Consider the following 18,712-nt stretch of genomic DNA (forward strand, 5'->3'; position numbering starts at 1 on the left):
GGGGCGGTGCCTGCAGTCAAGAGCTGCACGGAGCCGCTTGCGCGCCTCTGCCTAGGAGCAGGACCAGCTGCTGGCCTCTTCTGGTGCTCGGCACTGTCCACGGTGCCAGGACAGGCAGGAAGCCTGCCTTAGCACCCCCACTGTGCCACTGACTGGGAGATGCCCAAAGTAAACCTGCACCCCACTCCCCTGCCCCAACCCTGAGTCCCCCCACAACCCGAAGCCCCTTCCTGCACCCCAAACCCCTCATCCCCAGCCCCACCCCAGAGCCTGCACCCCCAGCCCAGAGCCCTTACCCCCTCCTGCACCCCAACGCCCTGTCCCAGCCCTGAGCCCCTCCAACACCTTGAACCCCTCATTCCCAGCCCCACCCCACAGCCCTCACCCCTGCACCCCAGCCCTCTGCCCCAGCTCTGAGCCCCTCCCACACCCCAAACCCCTGATCCCCAGCTCCGTTGAGTCATGAGCGTCAACAATTTTCTTCAACTGGGTTGCAAGAAAACAAGTTTGCAAACCACTGATCTAGGATACATACCTGCCATGCATGTAAGCTGTTGTGTGAGAATAACTCTATTTTGCCCTTTTGGAGCACCTAATACCTGAGGGTCTCAAAGTGCTTTGCAGACATCACTCAGCATAACTACATGAAGATGTCCTGTGATGCAAAGAAGGTATCTTGTCCATTTTAAACATGGGGAATCCAAGGCAAAGAGCAGTTAAGTGACTTTGCCAAGGTAAAAAAGAAGTCATTGGCAGAGGAAAGAATGAACCCCAGGTATCCCAACATCCAGTTCTGTGTTGAAACAACCTTGCTCCTTTCCCATGTGTCTAGAAACATACTGGCCCCATGGTTCTCAGCTCACCGCACACATATGAGTGGACACTGGAACTCACAACCTTCCCAAAACAGAGTTTTCATTCTCATTATGTGAAGCAGCAGCTCTACCTAATTGGGTAGTGGTGAAAACTCACCAATAAATGACTCGTTTGTCATCACCGACCCATTAAGGGAGAGTAGTGTCCTCCTCCCCGACATACATACGTCTGCCTGCCCATAAAACTGCACCATGTTAACGTGAAATGTTGCTTGACATCAAACCACTAGGGACTCCAAAGGGAGTTACTAGCCTGGATTCAATCCATATTCTGCAGAAGAGCATTTATCTGGCAGCATTACAGTCACCTCTTTCCTCTTGAGCGTGTGTGTGTGCGTGGAAATCTTGCAGAGGTTGGTGAATTCCTATGTAAAAATCCATTTCTATTCTCTATGGCACTTCTCCCTGTGGCAACAGAAGCGGAGCTTTTACACAGGACATGCCTGGTCCCACTGACCAGTGCTGCACCTTGTATAGTGATTTATACCATTCAGAATAAATACAAACCAGTACCAAAATCAGAATGGGAGCATTTTACACCCACTTTGCACCAGTGGAGATCACCACTACAGGAGCTGGGCTGTAACTCCACTGGGCAGCAGTGCCAGGGCCTCATCTGAGAGGCAGAAATTGTAACCATCACCCCATGAGTGCTCCACTAAGTCTGAGCGCCTGAGAGATTGCGAGTGGGGAAGGGTCAGTGCAGTTTATAGGGGTGTGTCAAATCCCCACCCCAGCCTGGGCTCACACCTACTGCTAGCAGTACAGGGCAGCCCTGGGGAGAGGGAACGCTGCTTTGTTAGCAGTGCCATACTGTGTAAGGGGGACTAAAGCAAGGCCCCTTCTGCTTGCTTCTGCTGAGTACTCGGGGCTAGGGCTGCAGGGAAGCAGTGGAGACAGGGGGCAACATTCAGCGAGGGCGGCTGTCCCTGACAGGAGATGTGATACCGAGCTTGTCTATATTGTATCCATTGCGGCAGTGCCTAAGGGACCTAGTCAGGGAGCAGGGCCCAATTGCACTAGGCACTGCATAAACAAGTAACACAAAGAGGGTCCCAGCCCCATGGAGGTCACAGTCTATGATTTTGATAGCATGCTGAAGGTCAATAAAGACAAACGTACCAAGAGTTCGAGGGAACAGTAAAGACGGGGTTATTTGCATAAGTTAGTAGCCACATAGGCTCAGGTGGCTACAGACCTTGCTGTATGTGGGAGAGTGTCCAGGTGGAAGTAAATAAACCTGCAGCATCCAAGGCTTCATGTGAGCTACTGCTGAAGTTAGAATGGTTGTTGTGTTTACCTTTGTAGTCCCTGTAACTGAAAGAAAGTTTACTATTCTTTCTACACATCGGGATGGTTTGTCCCTGTAACCTCAATAAGGATTCTTTAAAATACAGCCAGCTCTCCTTGACTCCTTTCCCCCTCATGTTATTCTCCAAGGGGATCCTGCCTATCAGTTCCCTGAGGGAGTCAAGTCTGCTTTTCTGAAGTCCAGGGTCCATATTCTGCTGCTCTCCTTTCTTCCCTGTGTCAGGATCCTGAACTCGACCATCTCATGGGTAAATTGATGGCTCAAGGGAGAATACCAAAGTTGTTTTGTTCAGGCTAGACAATAGGAACTGATCATTCCTGGCTATGGGCAGTGTTCCTTCGAGGGAGCACACAATGCAGTTAGGCAGCTTCAGTATTTTGGATACCAATAAAGGATTTATTACTAGAATTCATCTGATAACTACTGAGCTGGGTGTGTGCAGCCATGGATTCATTAACATCTGGAGCAGAGATCCCCCATCATGAAGTGCTTCCGTGCTTTTCTGGTCCAGTTCTTGCCTTGGAATCTCTGTTCTCCATTCTGTATGCTAATAGAGATGCCTCCCTGTCCCATCTTCGATGCAAATGAGGCTAGGGGAGTTGCCTTAATCCTCACACTCTTGTCTGGAGGGGTCTCCCACTGCCTTTTCATTGCTTTTTGCAAATCTTTCTTCTGATCAGTTTTGGTTCAAGCAGAGGCTGGCGGGCGAGGGGGCTGGGGACGGGGAGGGGGGCATGTCCTTTGTGAGTCAGACAGGCTGGATACTGCACCCTGGTTCCCCAAGAACACAGAGCTGACAGGTAACACCTTTTTCGTTTCAGCATCAGACTGTTGATTCATATTCAATTCGTGATCAACTATAACCCTCAGATACTTTTCTGCAGAACTGCTGCCTAGTTAGTTATTTCTCATTTTGAAGTTGTGCATTTGATTTTTCCTTCTGAAGTTCAGTATTTTTCACTTGTCTTTATTAAATTTTATCTTACTGATTTCTCCAATTTATCGAGATCATTCTGAATTCTAATTCAGTCCTCCAAAATGCTTGCAACATTTACCAGCTTGGTATCATACACAAATATTATAAGCATACTCACCAGTCTACCAAGAAAGTCATTATACTGAATAGTACAGGACCCAAGACAGATCCTGCAGGACCCCAGTTCATATGTCCTCCCAGTTTGACACCGAATCATTGATAACTACTCTTTGAGATGGTCTTTCAATAACTTAGAATCATAGAATCATAGAAAATTAGGGTTGGAAGAGACCTCAGGAAGTTATCTAGCACAACCTCCTGCACAAATCAAGACAAACCCCAACTAAATCATCCCAGCCAGGGCTTTGTCAAACTGGGCCTTAAAAACCTCTAAGGAGGGAGATTCCACCACCTCCCTAGGTAACCCATTCCAGTGCTTCACCATCCTCCTAGTGAAATAGTTTTTCCTTATATCCAACCTAAACCTCCCACACTGCAACTTGAGACCATTGTTCCTTGTTCTGTCATCTACCACCACTGAGAACAGCCGAGCTTCATCCTTTCTGGAACCCCCCTTCAGGTAGTTGAAGGCTGATATCAAATCCCCGCTCACTCTTCTCTTCTGCAGACTAAACAAGCCCAGTTCCCTCAGCTTCTCCTCGTAAGTCATGTGCCCCAGCCCCCTGATCATTTTCGTTGCCCTCCACTGGACTCTCTCCAATTTGTCCACAACCTTTCTGTAGCGGGGGGCCCAAAACTGGACTCAGTACTCCAGATGTGGCCTCACCAGTGCCAAATAGAGGGCAATAATCACTCCCCTCGATCTGCTGGCAACGCTCCTACTAATGCAGCCCAATATGCCGTTAACCTTCTTGGTAACAAGGGCACACTGCTGACTCATATCCAGCTTCTCGTCCACTGTAATCCCCAGGTCCTTTTCTGCAGAACTGCTGCTTAGCCAGTTGGTACCCAACCTGTAGCAGTGCATAGGATTCTTCTGTCCTAAGTGAAGGACTCTGCACTTGTCCTTGTTGAACCTCATCAGATTTCTTTTAGCCCAATCCTCCAATTTGTCTAGGTCACTCTGGACCCTATCCCTGCCCTCCAGCATATCTACCTCTCCCCTCGGCTTAGTGTCATCTGTGAACTTGCTGAGGGTGTAATCCATCCCATCCTCCAGATCATTAATGAAGATATTGAACAAAACGGGCCCCAGGACTGACCCCTGGGGCACTGACAACTAGACATTGAGCCTTTGAGCACTACCCTTTGAGCCCAACGATCTAGCCAGCTTTCTATCCACCTTATAGTCCATTCATCCAATCCATACTTCTTTAACTTGCTGGCAAGAATACTGTGGAAGACTGTATCAAAAGCATTGCTAAAGTCAAGGTATATCACATCCACCACTTTTCCCATATCCACAGAGCCAGTTATCTCATCATAGAAGGCAATCAGGTTGGTCAGGCATGACTTGCCCTTGGTGAATCCATGTTGACTGTTCCCGATCACCTTCCTCTCCTCCAAGTGCTTCAAAATGGATTCCTTGAGGACCTGCTCCATGATTTTTCCAGGGACTGAGGTGAGGCTGACCGCTCTGTAGTTCCCCGGATCCTCCTTCTTCCTTTTTTTTAAAGATGGGCACTATATTCGCTTTTTTCCAGTCGTCTGGGATCTCCCCCAGTCACCACCGTATTGGCAATGGCTCTGCAATCACATCAGCCAACTCCCTCAGCACCCTCGGATGCATTGCATCTGGCTCCATATACTTGTGCATATCCAGCTTTTCTAAGTAGTGCTTAACCTGTTCTTTCACCATTGAGGGCTAGTCACCTCCTCTCCATACTGTGCTGCCCAGGGCAGCAGTCTGGGAGCTGACCTTGTCTGTGAAGACTGAGGCAAAAAAAAACATTGAGTACTTCAGCTTTTTCCACATCATCTCTCACTAGGTTGCCTCCCCCATTCAGTAAGGGTCCCACACTTTCCCTGACCTTCTTCTTGTTGCTAACATACCTGTAGAAACCATTTTTGTTACCCTTCACATCCCTTGCTAGCTGCAACTCTAGTTGTGCTTTGGCCTTCCTGATTACACCCCTGCATGCTCAAGCAATATTTTTATACTCCTCCCTAGTCACCTGTCCAAGTTTCCACTTCTTGTAAGCTTCCTTTTTGTGTTTAAGCTCACCAAAGATTTCTCTGTTAAGCCAAGCTGGTCACCTGCCATATTTGCTATTCTTTCTGCACTTTGGGATGGTTTGTTCCTGTGCCCTCAATAAGGCTTCTTTAAAATACAGCCAGCTCTCCTGAACTCCTTTCCTCCTCATATTAGCGTCCCAGGGGATTCTGCCCATCAGTTCCCTGAGGAAGTCAAAGCCTGCTTTTCTGAAGTCCAGGATCAGTATTCTGCTGCTCTCCTTTGTTCCTTTTGTCAGGATCCTGAACTTGACCATCTCATGGTCACTGCTGCCCAGGTTGCCAGTTCTACTTTCCCTACCAGTTCTTCCCTGTTTGTGAGCAGCCGGTCAAGAAGAGCACGGCCCCCAGTTGGTTCCTCCAGTACTTGCACCAGGAAGTTGTCCCCAGCGATCTCCAAAAACTTCCCTGATTGTCTGTGCATTGTTGTATTGCTCTCCCAGCAGATGTCAGGGTGATTGAAGTCCCCCATGAGAACCAGGGCCTCTGATCTGGAAACTTCTCTTAGTTGTCCGAAGAAAGCCTCGTCTACCTCAATCCTCCCGGTCTGGTGGTCTATAGCAGACGCCCACCATGACATCACCCTTGTTACTCTCTCCTGTAAACTTAACCCAAAGACTCTCAACAGGCTTCTCTCCTGTTTCATACTGGAGCTCTGAGCAATCCTACTGCTCTCTTACATACAGTGCAACTCCTCCACCTTTTCTCCCCCACATGTCCTTCCTGAACAGTTTATACCCATCCATGACAGTGCTCCAGTCATGTGAGTTACACCAACAAGTCTCTGTTATTCCAATCACATCATAGTTCCTTGACTGTGCCAGGACTTCCAATTCCTTCAGCTTGTATCCCAAACTTCTTGCGTTCATGTACAGGCACCTAAGATAACTAGCTGATTGCCCTACTTTCTCAGTATGAATCATGAGGCCTTCCCTGTTGCACCCTCCTCCTTGTGTTTCCTCCCGTGCTCTCTTGCCTTATAGTAATTTCACCTAGGCCATATTTCCCTAGTTTAGTTATAAAAATGTAACATGGGACTGTGTCAAAAACTTTACTTAAGTCCAGATATATTGTATTTACTGCTCCTCCCCATTGAGAAGGCCAATTACCAGGTCAAAGAAGGAAATTAGATTGGTTTGCATGATTTGTTCTTGACAAATTCATGGTTGCTATTTCTTATCATCTTATAATCCCCCAGGTTTAAACAAAATGATTGTTTAATAATTTCTTGCAGTATCTTTCCAAATATGGATGTTACGGTCACCAGTCTATATTTCCCTGGGTCCTCCTTCTTCCCCTTTTACAAGACAGGTGCTGTGTTTACTCATCTCCAGTCCTCTGGGACCTCACTGTCCTCTGTGAGTTCTTCAACATTATTATTATTCAGATATTGCTTTGGCTAGTTCCTTAGGTATTGTATAGTGAATTTCAACAGACACTGCCAACTTGAATACATCTATCTCATCTCAAAATTCCTTAACATACTGTTGTTATGTGCAATGTTGTTGTAGCTGTGTCAGTCCCAAGGTATTAGAGAGACAAGGTGGGTGAGGTAATATCTTTTATTGGACCAACTTCAGTTGGTGAGAGAGACAAACTTTTGAGGTCCACAGAGCTCTTCTTTTCAGCGGGCTTATCTGCACCACACAGCTTTTAGCGGCAAGGCTGTGTCAACACAGCCTTGTCGCTAAAAGTCGGCGTGTATAAACGCTCTCTGTCTGCCCTTTTGCTGACAAAATACTTCCATCCCCATGAGTGGCGTTAGCTTTGTCGGCAGGAGAGCACTCCTGCCGACAAAGCTGCGTTCACACTGCCACCTCTCTCGGCAAAACTTTTGTCTTTCATGGGGGGGCTTCTTAAAATACCCGTGAAAGACAAAAGTTTTGTCGACAACTTTGCAGCGTAGACATACCTTCAGAGTATGACAGTTAAATAGGTGGAACAGATTGTTCAGCATAAGTAGTTAACACATATTTCAAGGGATCATTCACAGAGAAGTGACCTGTTAACATCCCTCATCCACAGGAATGAAAGGGTGGGGGGGAGTAAGACAGCTGAGAGGGGTTTGTTAGTAGGTCACAGATTGTTGTAATAAGCCATAAATCCAGTGTCTCTGTTCAGTCCGTGATTTTTAGTGTCTAGCAAAGTTATGAATTTAAGCTCCCAGGCTCATCTTTTGAAAGTGTTGTGCAGGTTTCCTTTGAGGATGAGGACTGGTAGGTCAGATATGGAGTGATCGCTTTGTGAAAAATGTTCACCCACACGACAGGGTGTTTTTGTCTTTTATCATTTTCCAGTGTGAGGTCATTTGAGAGCATAGTGATCATCTGGTCTAATCCACATAGTTGTTATTGGGGCATTTAGTGCACTGGATGAGGTACACAACGTATTGTGATAGGCATGTTTAGGACCCATGGATCCACCTTGTATTTAGCTGTGACACTCCACTCTAAGTACGTTTCCCAGACCTGAAGAAGAGCTCTATGTAGGCTTAAAAGCTTTTATTGGACCAATAGAAGTTGGTCCAATAAAAGATGTTACCTCACCCACCTCTTCTTATTACTTTTTATGTTGTTTTAAAGTTTTAAAGTTCTAGGACATTTAGTCATTCAAACTTTTTCCTACATATTTGTGCTTTTATAATGCTTTTAAACTCATTAGTAGCAATTTCTCTTTGTTTCCACTTTTTGTAGGATTTCATTTTGATTTTCAAGTCCTTAAAGAGCTCCTGATACAGCCATAATGGTCTCTTACTATTTTTCCTATCTTTTCTCCGCATTGGGATATTTTGCTATTGTTCCTTTAATATCTTTTCTTTTAGACTATGTCTACACTATGTGATACAGCATGGCCAGAAGGCAGCAGGAGAGTGATCTAGGAGGGATATGTAAGCCCCAGGATGAGGAGAAGCCTTATTCCTTATAGAGGGAAGAAAGGTTGCTATAGATTAATTAAAAGCACCTGAAGCCAATTAGAGCACCTGAAGCCAGTCACCTGATAAAACCCGCCTGCTTCAATCAGCCAGGGGAAGGAGTTGGAGCAGAGTGGTTTGGTGTTGGAGCAGACAGCAGTTTGGAGGAGTTCTGTGGCTGGCTAGAAGACCAAGACCCTAGGTAAAGAGACACCTGGCTTGTGCAGAGAGAGGGCAGGAAGCTCCACAAGCTGAAGAGCAGGAGAGGGAAGTAGCCCAGGGGAAAGAAGCACTAGTTCAAGTGGTTTGCCACTATCCCTAGGGCCCCTGGGCTGGGACCTGGAGTAGAGTGTGGGCCTAGGTCCCTCCCTCTTCACTACCCTTCTCTGGGTTACTAGTGGGACAGTAGATACCCTAGTTCAGGGGCATGAAACTGCACCCTGAACCCCCCCCCCACACACACACAAGAAGAGGAAGTGTGGGACCCATCATAATTGTGCTGGCAATTTGCCACAACTACAAAGATAAGCCAACCTATGTTAGGTTGACTTAAACCATTGCATTAATTACTGCAATGGCTGATGTCCATACCTACTACCCTCCTTGAGTCGGTAGCGCATGTCCTCACCAGGAGCGCTTCCACCGACCTAAGAAGGGTAGTGTGGGGAGCTGAGAGCCGGGTCTCTCAGCTTTGCTGGCAGCTCCCTGATGGGAGCCCTGCTGCCCCACAGGGGCTGCCTGCCCTCTCAGCTCCCCGTTCCCCACTGGCTTTTGTTGACAAAACTGTGTGGTATAGTCAGGTTTAGAAACTGCCAGCTTTCCTGAATTCCTGTTTCCCTAAGATTTCCTTCCCATGGAACCAAACTTATCAGTCCCCTGAGTTTGTTGAAGTCTTCTTTGTTGAAGTTCATTGTTTTTAGTCTACTGCTCTCACTCCTTCCTTTCCTCAGAATCATGAACTCTATCATTTCACAATCACTTGCACCCAAGTTGCCTTCCACCTTCAGATTCTCAACCAGTTTCTCCCTATTAGTTAGAGTCAAACCAAAAATAGCTGCCTTCTTAGGTGCTTCCTACACTTCCTGAAACAAAAAGTTGTCCCCTACACATTCCAAGAATTTGTTTGACAGTTTGTGTGCTGCTGTGTTATTTTCCAGCAGATATCTGGGTAGTTAAAGTCCCTCATTTATTCTGTGCTTTGGATTCTTCTACTATTTATTCTAAAAATGCCTCATCCGGCTCCTCTTTTTGATTTGGTGACCTGAAGTAGACCCTTACCATGACACTACCTCTGTTTATTTCCCCTTTTATCTTCATCCATATAGACTGTATAAACTGACACAGAAATAGACTGGTTATACAAAGAAATATTGTAACATTTAAAATATTCTCTTTTGCTTTTAATTTCCACAATAAACAAAATATTTTTCTATCCATGCCAAGTATATAAAACATGTACAGAAAACATATGAATGACCCACAACTATGTAATAAGCTAGCACAGATCCCCGTGGCCCAAGGCACAGTCCCATTCACTTCAATGTTAGAACCACAGCTCTAGGATTCAGAGGCTACATTTCCACTGTGCTGCCAGTGTGTGTCACCCTCACTCCATTCACCGCTCATCTCTCTGTTGGAGGTGCTGATGCAACAGATCTGCTAAAGGAACCTGGTTTCAGACTGGGGTGCTTTTGTTTTGAAGAGTGAGGCCAGAAGTCAGGAACTTCTAAGTTCATCTCCCAGTTCAGTCACTGACTAGACATTTAAAGGCATCTCTGTGCCTCATCATCTTCACATGTAAATCACCTGTTACTTCAAAGGGTTGTTGGGAGACTTGCAACTCCTGAGCCTGGTGGAGTCATACACACTCTGCCATTAGCATCAGTTGGAGTAGGGGCAGGCTTTAATTACTTAACGTTTAATTGCTAAGTAGTATTCAGTAATGCAATGATATGAGGGCTGGATTTGCTGGGTCATAGGCCAGGAAGCCGTGCTACAAACATTGGTCAAGCCAGACATCCCCCTTCCCTTCCTTATTATCCCACATTTTGATCCCTCCCTAACATAGGGGCCCATCTACCTGCCCTCCCATGGCAACCAGACACCCACCTTCTGCCTTTCCACTCCAATCTTCCCTCACTTAAATAGTGGCCCCTATGCTGGCATTGGTTGCTGGTGGCTGGGCTGACACAGTGGTAAAGGTGCTTGTCACTACTTTTGGTGTGCTCTCCAGGATATCCCTCTCTTGCAATGTGTTGCCCCTAAGAGGAGTTATTGGGGAATATTACTGGAGCTGAGAGTGCCTTGGATTAGCCAGAGGGGAAGAGGGCAGCAGCATTTTCCCATTCTGTCGTGTGTGTGTGTGTGAGAGGGAAGGATAATTTCAAACAGCTTTAGAAGGAAAGGTCCAGGAACAAGGGAGGTGGGCAGGATGCTCTGTTAGCTGGATGGTGAAATTCTATAACCTGACCAAACCTGGAGGGATTGGCAGGGCCCATTGGTGGGCAAGGTTTGGGTAGGAAGGTCTGGGTGACAAGAGCAGTGACAGAGGCACAGAAATAAAATGATTTGTGCTTGAGCAGTTCGAGGGAGGGAAGAGGAGAGACAGAGAGAGGAGACTGGAAAGAGAAAGTGGAACAGAGGGGAGTGTCAAAGAGAAGGAGAGAGTAAGGTATATAAAGGGCCAGGAAAAGAGCGTCACAAACTGTGGGTCAAGAGGGGGAGAGAGGGAACATGTGAAAGGAGAATTTGAATATTGGTGTCAAATGTCTGAAGAGCAGCGTACGCGGCCTTAGAGAGACGATGGGTCCGGCTCTGCGATCTGTGAGTTTGCAGGGCAGCAAGATGCCGGAGCGTCTGTGGCTGCTTCTCACCCTCCTGACCCTCCCGCACTGTAAGGGGAGAACTGAGCGATATTTCTCATTGCCATTTACCTGCCTTCTTTCTTTCGGACTCATTTCCTCTTTCTTTCTCCGTTCATCTCTGTGTCTCATTCACAGACGGGCAATCTCAGACTCTCCACCAGACCCCCCGATTCCTTGCTCTGCGCCCCGGCTCCTCTGTCCTGCTGCACTGCTACCTGCAGGGATCCAGTTCAACCCCCTGGATGTACTGGTACCGGCAGCCTCCCCAGGGTGGAGCCCTGCACATGCTCTTTCTCTCCAGAGGCAAGGATTTGATTGACGACAGTTCGGAGAGACACTTGCAGGCTGCCCGACCGACCGAGCAGAACTTCACGCTGAGCACAGACGGCTTCTTCCCCAACGACACGGGGCTGTATTACTGCGCCTGGAGCCGCACACTGAGCCGAGCGGGTGCAGCCCCTGGACAAAAACTCCCCCTCCCCCCGCCGCTGTGAGCAGCTGAGCTGAGATCAGGTTTCACCCACTAGCTCAGGCCCCGGCCCTGCCCCCTCCCACAGACACTGTGCGTCACAGCCCCAGCTTCTCCCTTCGTTCCTTGACGCGGAGCGTCTGTGTCATGTTTCCTCACAGCTATTAGCGATGGAAGACATGTCTGAGGCCACATCGGATCCAAGCCCTTTCCAGCCACGGCAGGATTATTCCCTGTGATGTATTCACCAGCCTAGGTATAAATGGACATTATTTTCTCCCTCCGGGGGGACTACTGCCTGTCTAACACACACCTCGCCTTCAGGGAACATTTCCCATTTCTCCAGACGAAAAGGTCCCCTTTGCTCAGTTGGCTCTGGTTCTACGACCTTTTGACCAGAGATGGAGTCGAGAGGAGATTTCAGCTTGATATTAGGGAATCATGAAAGAAACCTCAGAGAGACAGAGAGCGAGCATATGAAATGGGTTAAACTGCCCCAGGTCATGCAATGATTTGCTGACAGAGCTAGGGGATGAAAACTGGAGTCCTGACTCCCAGGCTCCTGCCCTTCCCAGCAGAACTACCCCTTTTTGTACTGGTACCAGCTATTAGATGTAGGATGTGCTGGAAATTGACAAATGAGCTAAAGTAATGAAAACCAGTTTTTGCCAAGGTTTAAACAGTTGCATGTCCTTTTAAAGGTCTATGCCAGCTCATGTTATGGCTGAATTTATCCCGTCTGTTTGAATCTCTTGTTGGCAGTGTATGCTTTCCATGCACTGGAGCAGTTTTTCATTGCAGGCAGTGGAGCTGTCTCCAAATGGGCTGATATAAAATCACTCATGTTATCTCAGTAAGAGAATATGAGTCTTTTGACCAAATCTAGCAACTGCTTACGGGATTCTGGCCTCCCCATGGAGCACTTATTCCCTTCTCCTGCTGTGCTATATTATATTAAAACTGTACAGGTATAAAAGAAAATGTGTGTGAGTGTCATGAGATAATGACACACCTCAAAAGAAATCAAATGTTTAGAAACATCAGAGATGAGAATGTCCAAAGTTCAAGAATATTCCCTCATGCCAATAGTCTGAGGATATGGCAGGTGACGGTGTATAATGTACCCATCTGATCCTAATGGAGGTTTCTTGCTCACAGCTCGAGAGGCACACCCTTATTCATCTTGATATGCCCCTGGGGTTGGGGAGTTCTTCCCAGACACCAAATCAGATGATCAGTTGAATCGTGCACATGCGGGTGAGGGATTCCCTAGCAGTTAAGCATCTAGGCTCAATTCTGTAACTTCTCACTGAAGTTAGGGGGGAGTTAAGGGTATTCAGAACCTTGCCTAAGAGTGAGAACATGACTGTTTATACCCTGCGATACTGCTGAACAAGGTCCATTTTTTAAATTATATCCTGGTGGCGGTGATTCTGCTGGTATCGCCAATCAGTCACTGTGTGTGTCTGTGACCTGAGTCACTTCATGCCCCTGCTCCCTTAGAAATGCGCAGCAGGTGTCACATGTCAGTGTAGGAGATGGCTGTGGATGCAGTGAAAGGGGAAATGGCAGTTACACAGCCACTTGCATTAAGGGGGTGCGGGTGCGGGGAGGGTGTTCACATTCTGGGGTAGATTTTCAGAAGTGCCCTTGAAAAATCTAGCTAGCTAGCAATATTTGTTTATATGAACATTATATTAGAGTAGATTACGTTAAATATGTGTAGTGTACAAATTTGTTTTATTTTATTAATTACAATATAATTATCATCTATGATTATGTAATTCATATATCAGTATTATAATACATACATTTCTAGAATACTGTATATCTCAAAATGCTTTACAAACTTTAGAAGCTATAATATGCTAATAAAATAAATATGTATATAAGATCTCACCTTGCTTTCACACAGGGTTCACAAAGACAGAAGAGTTACTGAGAAATTTACCCCAGGCTCAGTCCTGCAAGGTGCTAAAAATTGTGTCCCCGATCCCACAAAGCATTTAAACAATTTGTATTCTTTTTAACTTTATAGGAAAGGGAAATTCTAAACTGGCTATTCATTGTAAAACCATGACACTGTGTTTTTATCACTTTAAGCTAAATCCATAGAACACTTTTATTCCCAATAAGTGTTTGCACACAGACTTGCACTGAAATAATGCAAGTTGTTATTTACAAGTTATTTAGTTATTTTGGTGTAAATTTGTGTGTATACTGTCCCTTAGGAAAAAAATACATAATGATTAATCATCAATCATGAAGAATTATTCACCAATAATTAATTCATCCTCTCTTCTTCACTTAATTTCCTACCATTGCATTAATCTCAGTTGCAAGGGGGGGTTCTATTTCATTCTGCTAATAGTTCCTGGTTTTCCTGTAGGTTTTTAGCTGATTGCTCTGCAACCATTGTCCAGAGTCTGCAGTCAGTGGTGAAACAGCTGGGCAGTCAGGCTTCCCTAGAATGTTCTTTGGAAGGGTCAGCTGACCCCAACTTCTGCTGGTATAGGCAGCTTCCTAGTGGACAGATCCACATGCTTGCCTTCTCAGTAAGGAGAAATTAACGGTCCATGTCACTTCAAAGCAAGCAGACCCAAGGATGAAGAATTCCTCCTGAACATTGATGGCCTCTATGCAAATGACACAGGGGTGTATTACTGTGCTTGGAGTTGACACAGGGCTAAGTGTTTGCACCACCTGGACAAAACTCCCCCTCTTCCCCATGCACACAGGCTTGTCCACCCACCCCTTCCAGCACAGTTGAGCAGCTGCATGTGAATAGAGGAGATCACAAAGGTCAGTAGGAACACAGCTTTGGGGTGTCAGTGTTGTGGATAAGATCACAGGAAATGCCATGTCCTGACTGGTCAGTGAAAAACACATACACTCCACCGAACCTTTCAGCAGAGAATCTCTTGGCAAGAGAATTGCCACAGTAGATTCCTTTGAAATCAAGGAATGAGAGAAGTGATTCTGACAAAGGGAGGAGTGGGGTGAGCTGAGGGGGCATAACTGATGTGGTGAAACTAGGAAATTACAGGCAAGATACCAAGGTAAATATTTTATAACAATATCATCTACTGCTCCATACAGCAGAAGCAGGAATCTCCACTTTTTGAGTAATTTAAAACTAGACTGAACAGAGCCCTGGGGAATAGGCTCTATGTCTGCCATACTCAGCCTATTACTATTCTGTACATAGACCACATCCATCACATGGACACCTCCACTCCCAACTGCCTCATCTCACTCCTTATCAGTGGCAGCTATCACAATACAATAATTAGGACAAAGAAGACAAGAGTAAAGTGACCTTGCTTAATGTGATGGGGAGGCTCCTGGTTACATCCCTCCATTTTTTACCAGTGTTGTGACTTTATATCTACTGGGACTGTGTCTTCTCCCATTGCCTGCAGATCCCTCTGCTATGGTGTCTCCAGGTCATTGTAGTTTGGTTCTGTCCCCCTGGCTGTTTGCTGACATGCTGATTTCAGGGTCTTATACAAATTTGGTCACAGTTGAACTGACATCACGGAAAATCCCAACAAGGAAAGGCAGGAAGCAGGATCAGAAAGGTTTGGATACTATTATTTTTTAAAATGTAATTGGTCAGAAAACATGTGTAGATGCTAAAGGGCCCTAGACTGGGCCACAACTAGCAAGAGTGACTGTTTGAAAGGCAATGTCTCCATGTAAAAATTCCTCGCCAGCCACTAGGTGGTGCTCCTCCTCTACCCTAGGAAATCAAAGAACTGCTGTGGCAGGAATAGAACTGGCTACTGCAGAACAAATCTGTTCTGCCATAACTTTTGAGCTTTCAAAATTTGTTTTTGTTCTTCACTGGAATGAAAACAAAATGTTTAAATGTTTCTACAAAATGCAATTGTGCCAAAACCATCCCTTTTCTAGTAAGAAAAAGATCCAGTTTTCTGTGTGGGTCTCTCTCTCTCTTTGTCTGGGTATCTCTAGACTGTAGTCACTGAATGTGATTACAGCTCAAGTAAACCTACCAGACCTAGCTTTAATTTCACTAGCTTGAGTGCAGGAGCAGTGAAGCCACAACAGTGAAAACTTAAGTATAGACTGGACAAACCCACCCAGAACCCTGGGTAATTACTCTCAGGGCCAGCCTGGGCTGAAGCTTGTTCTGCTGCAACTTCGCTCTTCCAGTACCCAAGCTAGCAAAATTAAATGTAGCTCATGTATGTCAGCTCCAGTTGCAATCACATGCTGTGTCCTCCATATTTCCAGAGTGTTCCACCTCTCGTGGAGTTTTTAGTTGCTCTGTTCTTCCTCTCAAGTTACTTCTTTAATTTCTGTTTGCTCCTGACACCGTGTGGTGTTCAGTGATCACTCTGGGCCTGAAGTACTTCAGATAAAAGCTCTTTATTCAATGATATAGCTCCTCAACTACCTCTGCATAACAGAGTATGAGCTTCTGCAGCGCCCCTCCACCAGACTGCCTGCCTCAGATGCTAGCCCACTTAAAGATACAATTCCCAGTACCACACACTTTTCCCAGGGTCAAGGCAAGAAATAACCAGGCCTCCACAGAAGGGGCCCCCTGTGTCTGTGGGGAAACACAGTCAGATCCTGCTCTCTAGTACCAGGAAGCAACCAAATCTATGTAAAACCCCATGCTGGGGGACTGCCCCCTGCTCTGTGAGACAGAGATGGGGATGTGCATAGTCTGGTGTGCAGCAGTGTATCTCTTGGGAGCAAGTAAGTCATTGGCTGGGAAAAGAAATCCCTGTCCTAGCATTTGCAGGATTCTACTCTACACATTTCCCTCTGAGCTGATTGTTTCATTCTGTCTGTCCTGTGTGTTTTGTCTCTTTCCCCCACAGGCCAAACTGATGCTAAAATAACCCAAACACCGAGTCTGGTGCTGGAGAGAGGACAGACTGCCTATCTCAAATGTCAGCAAAAATATGGGCATGACAGCATGTTCTGGTACCGGCAGGATCCAGGGCAGGGACTGCAGCTGCTCTTTAACTTCTACTATAAAAAAGAAAGAGAGAAAGGCACAAGTTCTAGTCACTTCCAGGCTGACCAGCCGCAGGATGATCTCTTTCGCTTGAACATCTCGTCTGTGCAGCCAGAGGACTCGGCTGTGTATTTCTGCGCCAGCAGCTCAGACACAGCACTTCAGAGTCACCTCCTCCCTCTACAAAAACCTCGCCTGTTCCTTGTCACTCTGCAGCCTCACCACAGGGACAGCAACAAGGTACATTCTCTGTGAGTGCTGCAGAGGGGCCAGAGGGAGAGAGCAGAATGGAGAATAGAGTAATACCTTTCAGTGTGGGGAGCCACCTGGGATACACAGAATATACACCCCTGCCATGAACACAGCTGGTGTAAGAATAATAACCTTTGGCCCTTATAGAGTACCCAATATCTGAGGGTCTCAAAACACTTTTCAGACATAATGGACTATAGCTCCACAACACCATCCTGTGTCATGAGGAAGGATTCATATCCCCACTTTACAGATGGGGAAACAGAGGCACAGCAAGGTTTATGTGACTTTCCTAAGGACAAAAAAGAAGTCAGTGGCAGAGACAGAAGAAGGAATACATCTCATGTATCCTGACAGACGCCTCTGGGCTTAAACCACCATGATCCTTTCCCATGTGTCTAGAAACATACAGCCTGTTGCATTACTTTTGATGAAATATATGGGCCCAAAGAATTAAAAGTGTTAACATGATCCTGTCACTGTCCATCATAAAACATGTGTTAAACAAGGCCTAGTGTTTGGTATACAGAGACTTTAGCCTGCTTAGCACCATGGCAAACACACCATTAAAAATTCTCGTTAACCTTTTATTAAAGATACAGAAAAAGAAGGAAAAACAGTTAAAGCATTTGAAATGTAAAGTATTAACTAAGACTTTCATTTTAATGACATCACTTGTTTCCTTTTCCTTCAGTTGAGAGTCTTTTTAAAAACAACGCCCATCTCTGCCCCATCCAATTTTGGAGAAAAGAGAAGAAGTTAGTTGAGTTGGGCTGGAGCTGTTGTTAAAGTCGAATTCTGTTAGAAGACAAAACATGACAAACACACAAAAGAGGGGACAGCAAAGATATAAAATGCAGCTTCTAATTTTGGTGTTGACTCCAACTTGAAACCTTGCTGCTGGAGAAACACAGGCACATCCCACTGTCTCATCAGCCATCTCCAGACCTGACAAACTTGTACCAATGTTGGGTTGTTATGGCATTGTTTTAGCTGCCTTTCTGGACACAAGCTTACAGCCATGTTGCAGACTTTTAATAATTAGAAGGCAAAAAGAGAAGGATATGAAAGAAAAGAAATAAGGTGAAGAAGGAAAAGAAAGCATTAAGCGCGGAGGGAGGATGATAAAGTCTCACATTCCGGGAAGTGTTTGGGGTTTAGCCAGAGTGACTGGAAGTGGCAGTGTTATCTGGTCCCTCTCCTTGTCCCAGAAGTCTGGTCAGGACATTTCTCCAGATCACGATGACAAAGGCCCTACGGTGTTATGGTGAATCCTGGGATCTCAAAAGACAGTGAGAGTAGTAGCTATGATGGTGAAGCTCGCTCCTTCCTTTTCTTCAATCCTTCAGTCAGTCAGCTGTTCTCTATTTTCCTCCCACAATTTGTTTTATTTCAAAAACCCCCAAAGGGAAGGATAGGCAGAACAGCCCATCCTCTCATTATTTTGTTCACTATTTCGGCCTAATTTTCAGCACAATAACTTTGGTTTATTGATTTCTAGTCCCATATTTCTTTTGTTTGAATGACGTGATTTGAACACATTCTCCTGAGTTATGTCAGTAGTCGTTTTCTTTGGACTGATTTAGTCTCTGTGTCTCCCTTTTGCACCTTTTCTATCAACATTCATTGTTACAGGTTATAGTGATACTTTATAAACTTGTTTTTACTTTCCCAGAGTATAGACTCGCAAGAGGAGTAGGCCTACCAGTCCCCAGTTATTATTACTGACCCCCCTGGTCCTCAGCTAACCACACACATATGTGTGGACACTGGAAATCAAGTCTTCCCAAAAATCAGGTTTTTTCCTCATTGTATTAAGCAGCAGTTCTAGTTATAAAGTTAGTGGTGGAAACTCACTCACATGCAA

The 18,712-nt window shown here is 45.8% G+C and overlaps 2 gene segments (V, D, J or C); both read left to right on the forward strand.

Annotated features, from left to right (window-relative positions):
* The first annotated feature begins 10,949 nt into the window (after positions 1–10,949).
* Positions 10,950–11,625, forward strand: LOC119567262. The segment is given in 2 exon segments: positions 10,950–11,160; positions 11,267–11,625. Coding segments are annotated over 2 exon segments (450 nt in total).
* A 4,591-nt stretch (positions 11,626–16,216) lies between these two features.
* LOC102943322 lies at positions 16,217–17,436 on the forward strand. The segment is given in 2 exon segments: positions 16,217–16,328; positions 16,454–17,436. Coding segments are annotated over 2 exon segments (480 nt in total).
* The last annotated feature ends 1,276 nt before the right edge of the window (positions 17,437–18,712 follow it).

This window comes from Chelonia mydas, chromosome 1 (assembly GCF_015237465.2).
Source record: "Chelonia mydas isolate rCheMyd1 chromosome 1, rCheMyd1.pri.v2, whole genome shotgun sequence".
Classification (NCBI taxonomy): domain Eukaryota; kingdom Metazoa; phylum Chordata; order Testudines; family Cheloniidae; genus Chelonia; species Chelonia mydas.